The sequence below is a fragment of the Lepidochelys kempii genome, chromosome 7 (genome assembly GCF_965140285.1).
Source record: "Lepidochelys kempii isolate rLepKem1 chromosome 7, rLepKem1.hap1, whole genome shotgun sequence".
NCBI lineage: Eukaryota > Metazoa > Chordata > Testudines > Cheloniidae > Lepidochelys > Lepidochelys kempii.
In genome coordinates, this window is record NC_136386.1 from 18,904,738 (window position 1) to 18,915,843 (window position 11,106).

Sequence of the window (11,106 nt, forward strand, 5' to 3'; positions counted from 1 at the left end):
AAAAAAAAAAAAAAAGTTTAATCAATATTTCCTACTAGATTCTAAAAATTTTGAAGGTTACATTTTAAACCTCTAAACCTCACTGACGATGTCCAATATAACATGATACAAGCATTCCAGCCAGAGGAGGAGATGGCTGTAAATAAATGCAATGGTTCCAAAGCTCCCTGCTGGGAAGTTAGTGTTTTGCACCTTTGTATATTGAACAGATTTATCAAGCTCGGGATGTGGGAGCTGCACGCTAATATTTAAGCTATTTCTTCCTTTGTATGTATTGTGACTTATAATATCAAATGGAGCTGTTCATTCAGTAAAAAACACAGGAGTTGCCAAACAAGAACTGATATTGGACTGGAAAAAAATAACTTTGCAGTCAGTGCTACATGCTTCAGAAGTAGGAGTAAAGCTCCTATCAAGCACCTAAATACAATATTTAATGTGTAACATGGAGAATATTTTTTCTTGATCCAGCTGATGATCAGTTTATGCCTTGAAGCATGAGGATTGATGGTTCTTGTAACTTGACTTTTGGGTATGTCTATACTGCAACAGAAGACCTGCAGCTGGCAGTTGACTGGGCTTGAGCTGTGGAGCTATAAAAATGCAGTGTAAACATTCTGGCTTGGAGATCCTCTGAGTGGTGAGGGTCCCAGAGCCCAGGTTCCAGTCTGAGCCCCAGTGTCTACGCTGCAATTTTATAGCCCCACGAGCCCGAATCAGCTGACCCAGGCCAGCCACAGCTGTCCCACAGATCTTTTATCGCAGTGTAGACATACCTTTAGTGTCACTCCTGATGGTATTAATTCTTTAAATAAACATCAGATCATTTTAAAAAATCAAACTTGCTGAGCTATTTATTGAGAACAAGCCAGAGTAGATGGTTAAAATGTTTATTTTATAGCTGTGTGAAACTCTAGCAATGTAACTGAAATCACTCCAAAACTGAGCTTATTTACATTTCCTTGTGAACTCTAAAATTGCCCTTTCACAAAAAAGTCACAACAAGTTTAAGAATGTTTCACTTGGAAATAGGACATTTTTCAGTGAAGGAGGACCCATTTTTGAGGCAAAGGAGTGAAATTCTCCCAAAAATGAGTGACATTTCAATCCAAACTAAGCCTTTTTTGTAAGCAGAGTCTGTACGTACAACAAAATTCACATTTTCAACTTTGTTCAATGCAAATTCCCCCATTGTGCAAAATTTCTCACAACAGCAAAACTACCAAAACTGAACTGTGAAAAACCTAGGGACTGATCATGTAGAAGAGCAGTCACAATTTCACACAACCTGTGTTTATTTTGTTGTCATGGAAGAGAAATTGTGGAGTAGAAAATGAACTCAGTAGGGATGTCAACACATCACAGACAGGGCTGAGAGGAATCCTGGATGTGAATTTTCTAACTTCAGGGGATATCCATATAGGACTCTCATCCTGGAGTCCTAGAAGACACAAGGAGTTTTGCCTATGTTAGAAATACAGGACTAGTTTTCTCAGAGCCTATCCACACTACTAACTGGCCTTGGAACTGTGTTGTAATCAGGTTGGGGGCAACTGTGTGTAACTGGGTCCTATCACTTGGCTGTGTTGAAAAGGCCCTTAAAGTCCTTAGCAGAGAGAGAAATCCATTGTTCCAGGGAAATAAACTTGTTTTTTTGTTATTTCTAGCCCTGTGGTTCTTCCAGTCCTCGGCAGGAAATGATTGCTGATCTCCCTAGTGGGAGCCTTTTGTGGACCCAGGGGGAAGTGATAAATGCTACCAATGGTTTCAGTGCGGAGAACAGAATTAACGAAGGTATTTTTGCTGAGGTCTACAAAGGTCAGAGACACAATGCAGTATACGTCATTAAAAGGCTCAAAGAGGCAAGTACCTACCCTTCCGCCTTTTCTTCATTTAAGCTTGAAGGGGAATCATTTGTTAACATCTCCTAAACATTAACCGTTATCATTTAATACACCACAGACTAGTAATCAGAAATGCTGCATTATGGTGTTTTTAGGAGGGGAAATGATGTCTAGTTTAAAGCAAGATCCCACAAACCTTTATGCATGTGAAACCTTTTACACGCATAAGTAGTCCTTTTGACTTCAATGGGACTACTAATGTGAGTAGTTACCTGCATGCATAATTGTTAGCAGGATAAAGTCTTTAGTTATTTATTTGCTATTCTACATATAAAATATGTTTTGGTTCTAGTTTAAATGAAGTCAGTGCTTATGACAGACAGTTGATTTTAGTGCATTTTTGTGGTGGTTTTCACAGATGGAATGTACAAGCCAGAATTCAACACAAAGATTCTTTCATACAGAAGTACAGATTTGCTTTCGGTAAGTAGCTATTTGGAAATTGGTTCTGGTCCGTCTGTCTGGGGATTAATAGATCTTTTACAAAATAACAAGAAATAATCTGATTTGTGTTAAGGGCTAAATTTTGCCCTGTAGGCACTGCACTGTATTGAGGATGGTGTGGATCTATACCAGGGTGACCAGATGTCCCCATTTTATAGGGACAGTCCTGATATTTGGGGCTTTGTCTTATATAGGTGCCTATTACCATCCCCTCCCCACATCCTGATTTTTCACACTAGCTATCTGGTCACTCTCATCTGTACTGACCCAGTAGGAGCTCTGGGAAGCAGCATGTCTCCATTGCTTCCAAAGTTCACCTACTTGCTGGGGGAGTGGAGCCACAGTGCTATTCTTTAAGCAGGTCCAGGGCAGCTCCTTTCTGCAGCTGAGCATCCCCCTCTAATTAGTGTGGAAGTGGATGGCACTATAGCCCCACTTCCTCTCTGCTGCAGTGTGAGCCTTGTGCACTCCTCATACTCAGCAATGTGCAACAGTTGTGATTCTGCTGTGCTGTTGTGCTCCCAGGGACAGGAGTCAGTACACAGTCTAGTCTATATGTTGTCAGTTTGGTCCAGCACTGGAATTTTAAATTTTCTGTTTGTTCTCATTTTACTTGCTAATATTTGTTGATATTTGGCTTCAGGTGTTGTCACATTAACATTTTACAACTAGTGGGTTTCTCACTAGAAAGTGGATATCACTGTCTTATATACCCCTACATGGAAAATGGATCGCTTGAAAACAGACTACAGTGTCAAGTAAGCAGAGGATTTGGGTCCTATCGAAGTACTGTATGAAAAGCATTTGTATCTCTTTGAAAAATTTTACTATGTTCTTTGAGTTTTATGTAATATTCCTGCAATTTGGGCAAGATCTATATTCATGTTTTCTAGGAGAATTCAACACATCCTTGCCAGTACTCGGGGGGGAGAGAATCTCTTCTTTACCTTTCCCACAGGAAGGGTAGCTTCTCTTCTTTCCTTTCCTCCCCCACCATGTGAATCATTAGCAACAGAAAAAAGGAGCATGAACATACATCAATCACAAGTATTGGAAAGGCTGCAAGTCTTTTTATGTACAAATAAATCCGTTTTCTGCTACAAGGCAGGTCACCTGTACTGAGAGTTTCTGCCATGCAGCTTCTGTCTTCAGAAAAAGGAAACTGTAAAATATGCAGCTATACAACACTATATGCATTAGATTTGGCAATATGTTGCTGAAAAATCAACTACAGTGTTTGGTTGTCAGAGTCGTGTGTTGAAATATAGTATGAAGTCAACTGTTTTAGGGGGAACAGCTTATGAGATGCTCAAATTCATTGTTCGAGCACTGTGCAGGGGAACTAACAGGACAATGGAAAGGACACTTGTGAATTCTTAAATAGGAACATAGGATTTACTGAACCAGATTAGATGACTGTCCTGCCTCCAGCAGTGGGCAATACCTTGTGTTCCAGAGGAAAGTGATCTCTGCCTCATCCGTACCGTCGTCATGTAATGCAACACGCCGAGTGTGCAGTGCTGTATGTGGAGGGTGGGAGGATTCCTTCCTGACCCCGGCATAATTGGTTTCTACCCTGAAGCATGAGATTCGTTTACCTCATCTTGCTTCCAGTTAGGTTAGTGAGTGTTTCGCCAATGCTTGCCGTGAGGGAAGGAGAAAGTCTCTTGCTTGTAAAACTAACATTGTTTTGTGCTTCTTTCCATAAAAAGAAAAACACACCAACTCTCTTCCTACTTTTGTTCCAGGTTGGTTCTATGCCATTAACCTGGGAGAAACGCATCACAATTTCTATAGGACTTATCCGAGCCATTCAGTATCTCCATAACTTTGGGATTCTGCATGGGAATGTCAAGAGGTAGGGTTGCTAGCTTATCGACATATCTGCAACTCCCTGTCATTCAACTGTTTCCAGAATTTCAAAAAACAGAAATCGCTGAAAGTCTTCAAGTCTGCATATGATCGTTCCCCATACACATCTGCTTCCTGTTCTCTTGCTCTTTTTGATGTCTCCCCTCCACATTTCCTTTACCTCTCTTTTTAGTGTGGCAAAAGTATATTCTTCTGAAGTGTTTTCCGCCATTCCCTTCCACTTTTCCCCATAGGTAAAATTTCAAATATTCCCCATACTATTCCAGTATTGGAGAGTTGTTTGTTCCCTGAAAATGTCTTAGAGTTGTTCTGTACATGAAAGTTGTACCACCTCAACTATATCTATAGAGTTGAAGTGGTACCACAGTGCACCCCTCTGGTGTGTATGCAGTTATATCACTATAAAGGTGTTTATACTGGTACAGCTACTCCCATATGGGAAGGGGAATAAGTCGTATCAGTATAAGGCACTTTTTTACTGTTGTAACTGTAACCACACAAGGGTTATACTGATTTGGTTATTTTGATTTTAAAAAAAAAAATCTTAGTCCTATCAGACATACTTAAATTAGTATTAAATTTGTGCATAGACCCAGCCTTACTCTTATACAAAATAATGTTTACAGCTCTGTCTTAAAATATACATTCTGTTAATTCTTTTTAACCTTTGGGTTTCCAAGTTTGATCAGGGTTTAGGAATGCAAGTTCAAGGACAGCTGATTTTTCCTCAGACTACCATAAACTCTTCATTGTGCTCAACCATCTATTTAACTCCACTCTCCAGTGTTTTTCTCCCACTGGTGTTAATGGAATCGTATAATTCCAGGTGAAAAAGACCTAAGGGGTGACTTGATCAGTTTATAAGTACCTGCTGAGGGGACAGAAATTTGATAATGGGCTCTTCAACCTAGCAGACAAAGATATATAATAAGATTCAAAGGCTTGAAGCTAGACACATTTCAGACTGGAAACAGAGTGCACGTTTTTAACAGTGAGGGTAATTAACTGGAAATTCTTACCAAGGGTTGTGTTGATCCTCATCACAGGCAATCTTTGAATTAAGATTGGATGTTTTTCTAAAAGATATTCTTTAGTACGAACAGGAATTAATTCAGGGAAGTCCATCAGCCTGTGTTATCAAGTAGGTCAGGCTCGATCACAATGGTCCCTTCTGGCCTTAGAATCTATTAATCTGTTAGGGCAAAATGTCCATTTGCTTGTGCCCTACAGCATGCGGCCTTTCATGGTATAACCTGTGACTAATATATGCTTTTTCGGTAATCATCAGAAAAAACGTATTTCCAGTTTTGTCAGGCAATGTTTTTTGTATCCCCATGCAGCTGGAAAGCAGAGTGCTCCTGTTCTTTGTGATGGTAGAAAGGTTTTAAATTACAGAATTTATCTGGTCTCTTTGCTTTGTTTTATCATGGGGCCATGTCCTGAGTTCCTTACTCAGTTCTGATGAGGCAAAACTCATTTTGAGGTCATTTGGAGTCCATTGTGGTCACAGAATTTGGACTGAGTAAGGACTGAGTAAATGCGGAGAAAAGAACTCGGGATTTGCCTGACACACTGTGATCTTTCCAGAGAATGGGGGAAAAAAACAAACAATTTCAGGTCTCTTCAACAGAGGAGTTCCCTATAGTCCATAAAACTGTTTAACTCAAAATCAAATGGGCCAAATTAATCCCTGATGATCCATGGTTTTCGAGGAACTTAGACCAGGAATGAAGATGACCCTATATATTTGCTAACAAACAATAAAATGTATACAACAAAACAATGTAGAATTAGATTAAATGGGAGGAAAACACTGCTACTGTCTGACTTTATTTTTGTTTAAAAAAAACAACATTCTGGTTTATGATTTATATCTCCGTTCACTATCCCTTTTCAACATACAAGACTGGAATCTCTAAAAGAGAATTTGCATAAAGAAGCCCTTAAATGTACTTTCTAAAATCACATCTTACCATAAGACTCTACATTCCGGTGTGAATGGATTGATCACTATTGGTATTTGTCTTACTTTATGCAGCTCCAATGTTTTGCTGGATGAAAACTTCACACCAAAACTTGGACATTCCGGTCTCCGACTGTATTCTGTGGAAAAAAAATCAGACTATGCTGTGATGAAAACCAAAGTTTTACAAGCTTCCCTCACTTACCTGCCAGAAGATTTTGTCAGGCATGGACAGCTAACACAAAAAATTGACATCTTTGGTTGTGGAATAGTAAGTTGTCTTCTTTTTTTTTTTTTTTTTTAAATATTAACCTTTGCTATTACAGTTTGCAGATACCTGGTTATATTCTGTGCACATAGGGTTTTTTTCTCATATATATATATATATATATATATATATATATATATATATATATCAAGTTTTTCAAACATAAGACACTCAGATCAGCTGGAGATTTAATATCCATTCAATAATAACCAATGAAAGAGAGCCAAATTCTTCCCTGAAACGCATACATGCGACTCTCATTTAGATCACATAATTCGATGGAATGGTTAGTAGAGAAAAACATAGTTGCAGTCTACAAGATCTTTTCTGCAGAGTTTAGTGTTTATAAATAGGAACAAAAGGAAGTTAACATCAGAAAAAACTTCCCAGCTTGTGGTGTATCCAAGTCCTGTGATCCTGGGTCTGGATCCCTGATCTTCCCAAAGGTATTCTTCCTGCTTTGTCTCCCAAGAAACCAATTGATACTCCTTCATATCAACACATGAAAGGAGAGGAGGAAATTGTGTTGAATTTATCCATGATGAATATAGGTTTAGCTAATGCCTTCTATCTTGTTAGAGAGCCATCCACACAAGGTCAGACTATGACCTATAATCTTAAAAGTGTGGTTATGATCAATGCAGTACTATATAGTATTGTCGGGTGCTCATAGTCAGAAAAACGGATATGTGAACATGTTACCACCTTATTCAGTAAAGATGCCAGGTTTGTCTGTGTTCAAGTCATGTGCTGACTTCACTGAATGTTGCAAACATGTTTTTAACCCTGTTCATCCTCCAAATCCAATACAGTGTGGGTTAGAGTGAGCTGGATTATACTCTGCTTTGTGCAAAAACTGCAAAATTATCACTACATTCTAGCTGCAAAATCTTTATTATTGGTTTTAGTGGAAGAAGCAGAAAGACCATAGCTTGGATCTCAGTTCCCTTGTTCAATTTGCACTATTGGACTTTGGAAAAATTATCTTTCGGTTTGAAAACTAAGCAAACGTGGTATAGAAGCCACTGAGAGAGAATAAATATGATGGCCTACAATATCATTTTTTTAAAATTCTAGTTGTACTTTAAATTTTCATTTCTGTATAGAGTATTGTTACATCTGTTCAGTGAACACTATAGAACAGAATGACCATCTACTGCCCCTACAGTGTAATATATAAAGAGAGGCCCAGGCCACAAAATATGGATTTGGATCTAAACCAGGTTCCAAACTCTCTCTCAAAGGTTGTTCAGATCTGGAGTGCTGGTTTGTGCCCATCTTCTCTAAGAATGTAGGAAAAATAGAGCATTTTAAGCTAACAGGTAAATATTCCTTTAGTTACAATGTCCAGTTTTTTAGAAGAAGCCATCTAAATAAATTGTCTTACCTATAAAAATGTTCTCTAGGTTTTAGCAGAGATGCTGACAGGCACTAAGGCAATGGATGAAGGAAGAACCCCTATTTATCTGGTAAGAGAAAAGCAAAATAAATGACACCTGCCTGGTGTAACCCTTGCAAACAGTGCTACTGTAATGAAATTAGTTTGAGTGCAAAACTAAATACAGAGTTTGTTGCATACTGTACTCCTGGGGGAATTCTGCATCACTGCACAGTGCAGAATTTGCGCAGAATTCCATGCTTCTCCCACAGAATTGGGGCTTCAGAGCTTCTGGCCACCACTAGGGGCCAATGGACTCTGCAGAGCCCAGCTCACAGTGAGCAAAGCACCCAGCCTGGCAGGAATGGAGGCCCTGCATGCTTTGGGTACCCAGCTTGATCTCATTCTCCCGGGGATGGGAGAGACCCTAGGAGACCCAGCTCTGGGAAAGGGTGAGGAAGGGCAGGGCTGCACCACACCATGTCCCCTGGCAGGACAGTAAAGAAGCTGGAGGGGGAGGGGTGCAAAGGCTCAGGGAGTCCAGGTACCTGGGCTGGGGGCTGCCCCACAGCTGGGCTCTTTGGGGATGGGGTGCAGTTGTCTGGGCTCTCGGGGTGCCCTAAAGTTAGGGTCTGGGAGAAGGGGAGTGCTGGTGGCTGGGCTCTGGGAGGAGGGAAGTGTTGGTGTCTGGGCTGGGGGGGTGCCCCATGGCTGGGCTGTGGGCGGAGAGGAGTGCAGGTGTCTGGGCTCTGGGGTAGCCCCATGGCTGGGCTCTGGGGGAGGGGTGTGTGGGTGTCTGGGCTCTGGGGCCCCATACAGCCCCCTCCAGCACCCCACAACTGGAACTGGGTTGTCAGAGGGGTTTCTTTAACTCTGTACTCCAGGGGAATCTTTTTTGTTGTTGTGTGTATTGTTGACATACGTGTAGACAGGTATTTTGAAATAAATTACCAAAATAATTGAGACCAGAGTGGTTATATTGTGTTGTTTTGAAAAAATATGCAGAATTTTAAAATACTCTGGGGAGAATTTTTAATTTTTTTAGCGCAGAATTCCCACAGGAGTAATACTGGCAAATTTATAACTCCTAAAGAGCTGCTGCGTAGAAGCCAAACCTTGGTTCTGTTGAAGTCCAGTGGCAAAACTCTAGCTCACGTCAATGAGAGCAGAATGAATGCTCCAGTTTTAATATTGCTCCTGATTGTGTATGAGCTGCTGCAATGTCACTAGTGTTTAGATACCCACCTGTTTAGAGAGAGCAGCTCTGTTTTGAAATTGTAACTATTCATGTTCTTGAATCAGGAAGGTCTGCATTGAATAGTGAAACGTAAGTAGAAGGTGAATCATAATGGACTAATGTGCTGTATTTATGGCTAGGTGTACTCATCAGTATTTTGTACACAGACACATCACTGAATGTGTACTTGGAGCTGTGGAAATTACTTTAACAAACTCAAAATAAATTTGGGTCAGTTCACCTAATTGTGACAAAATGAATGCTCCTTTTTGTGTGAATAAAACCAGACCCTGTTTATTCCCTTGCACAAGTGGTACTTTCCTTTTGTGCTGTCATGCCCCTGAAACATTGAGTAAGAGGGGAAGGAAGTGAACCCTCGCCTTGTCATTCATTCCTTGCTAAATGCTTCAGCAACTTTCTAATGGATACCAAAAGTGAAGAAGATGACAAGTCTCAGTGATAAGTTCATTAGCAGAGACAAGAGGTTTCTGATTTTGTTGATAGATGTTTAGAAAAGGTAATTAACACACTTATCAATGCAATGTACAGCAGCCTTTTTTTTTTTATCACTGGCCTGATAATATTGAGAGGCCTGCCTGGAACTGCTGGAGCCTGGTGTAATGAAGCATTGCGTGCATGCCTACAGACCTTATGAAGCACAGAGTATCAGACTCTGCTGTTAAAACACAGATTTCTACCATTTGAGCTAAAGGAGAATTTCCTTGGGCTTTTATCTTTTGTAAGTCAGTCACTAGGAGGCACTAGTATGCGTACACTAGCCAGCACATTACACAGGGTATAGCAAGTACTCGGGGCGTGTCTTAAGTTCTTAAAGGGTTGGATAGGAATGAATAATTTTCTTTGACAAATCATTTCCCTCTTAACCAGTGTATCTCTTCCTCTTGAACAGAAAGATGCAATTGCCGATGAAATTCAAGCAGCAAGAGAAAGTTCATGCTCCAAGCACAAAACCTTTGAAAATCTTGCTGCCAAGGAAATATGCTGCAAATATCTAGACAGGAAGGTGGGACACTTGCCATCAGAAATTGCTGTTCACTTTGCCACTGCTATCTGCCTTTGTCTGCGGAAAAAGAATCTTGACATAGCAGAGGTAAGTGTTGTATGCCCTACTAGTCTTACATACCAAGGTCTAAGCCAAAGCAACCAAACGTGATTTCATTATTTTTTTAATGTCCACCAAGGAGAAGGATGTGGGCACTGATTAACTGCTTACCAGATGTTGTTGCTCTGAACAGGTGCATGAAATGATGGAAATGGCTGAACATAAAATAAGAGATCACAGCATTCTTGAAGGCAGCACTTTTTCTGGATTCTCCATTAATACCCCAGAAGAAACAGATGATGAGACAGCTAGTTACAATTATGGTTCTTCAGGTGATAGCAATGAGGACAGTGCAACAGCAAGGTCCCTGAAGTGTGCAAATTCATCCCCATCTTTACTAAGAGTCATGCCACCTGAAATGTACAATGGACAGATGTCACAGGTCCCTTGTGAATCGGATGAATCAAGTAGTTTTGTTTGGGATCCTGTGGAGGGTTCTGCATATGGCCCACCTAGCCGTGGCTGTACTGATCCAGAAAATGCCACATCCTCATATTCCGGGAGAAATGATGAAATATGTACTGGTGGCTTCCAAGAAAGAAATGTGGCATCCAATGAAAATAAAAACACGTTGGAAATGGTATTTCCTGCAAAAAGAATGGTTTCTTCAACCAATGCAATCCTTGACCCTTCATGTTCTTCACAAGGTAAATCTAAGTATTTTTTGGGAGTGAAAGGCTGAGTTCAGATCATTCAATATGTAACCATTAAATTATCATGACACAATGTCTCCAATTGTGTTACCATGACCACAATATTTATATAAGGTGCTCAGCTACTATGGTGATAGGCAAAATATAACTGCCTAAAGAGACTGATAGATCACTCCTGCAGTCTTTGAAAAAACTTCCTTTTATACATTTCAGCATATTTTGTCTCCTTGGTTATTATGTTACCAGTTAATTTATAGAGGCAAT

The 11,106-nt window shown here is 40.1% G+C and overlaps 1 protein-coding gene and 1 long non-coding RNA gene across 3 annotated transcripts in view; one reads left to right on the forward strand and one right to left on the reverse strand.

The window, feature by feature from the left end:
• Window positions 1-11,106, forward strand: part of IRAK2 (interleukin 1 receptor associated kinase 2) — a 35,028-nt gene that overhangs the window by 18,038 nt on the left and 5,884 nt on the right. The window contains exons 5-12 of one of the 2 annotated variants that reach the window (XM_073351234.2): window positions 1,668-1,862; window positions 2,263-2,327; window positions 2,992-3,106; window positions 4,097-4,206; window positions 6,259-6,454; window positions 7,858-7,920; window positions 9,977-10,177; window positions 10,323-10,836. In XM_073351234.2, coding sequence (XP_073207335.2) covers window positions 1,668-1,862; window positions 2,263-2,327; window positions 2,992-3,106; window positions 4,097-4,206; window positions 6,259-6,454; window positions 7,858-7,920; window positions 9,977-10,177; window positions 10,323-10,836 — 1,459 coding nt within the window. The remainder of the gene's footprint in view (window positions 1-1,667; window positions 1,863-2,262; window positions 2,328-2,991; window positions 3,107-4,096; window positions 4,207-6,258; window positions 6,455-7,857; window positions 7,921-9,976; window positions 10,178-10,322; window positions 10,837-11,106) is intronic. The other variant, XM_073351235.2, reaches the window with a different exon arrangement.
• The window catches only part of LOC140914123 (uncharacterized), a 17,766-nt gene continuing 6,660 nt past the window's right edge, over window positions 1-11,106 (reverse strand). The window contains exons 2-4 of the long non-coding RNA XR_012159778.2: window positions 7,839-7,917; window positions 6,194-6,323; window positions 1-1,441 (exon numbers count right to left, since the gene is read on the reverse strand). This is a non-coding gene — a long non-coding RNA (uncharacterized LOC140914123). The remainder of the gene's footprint in view (window positions 1,442-6,193; window positions 6,324-7,838; window positions 7,918-11,106) is intronic.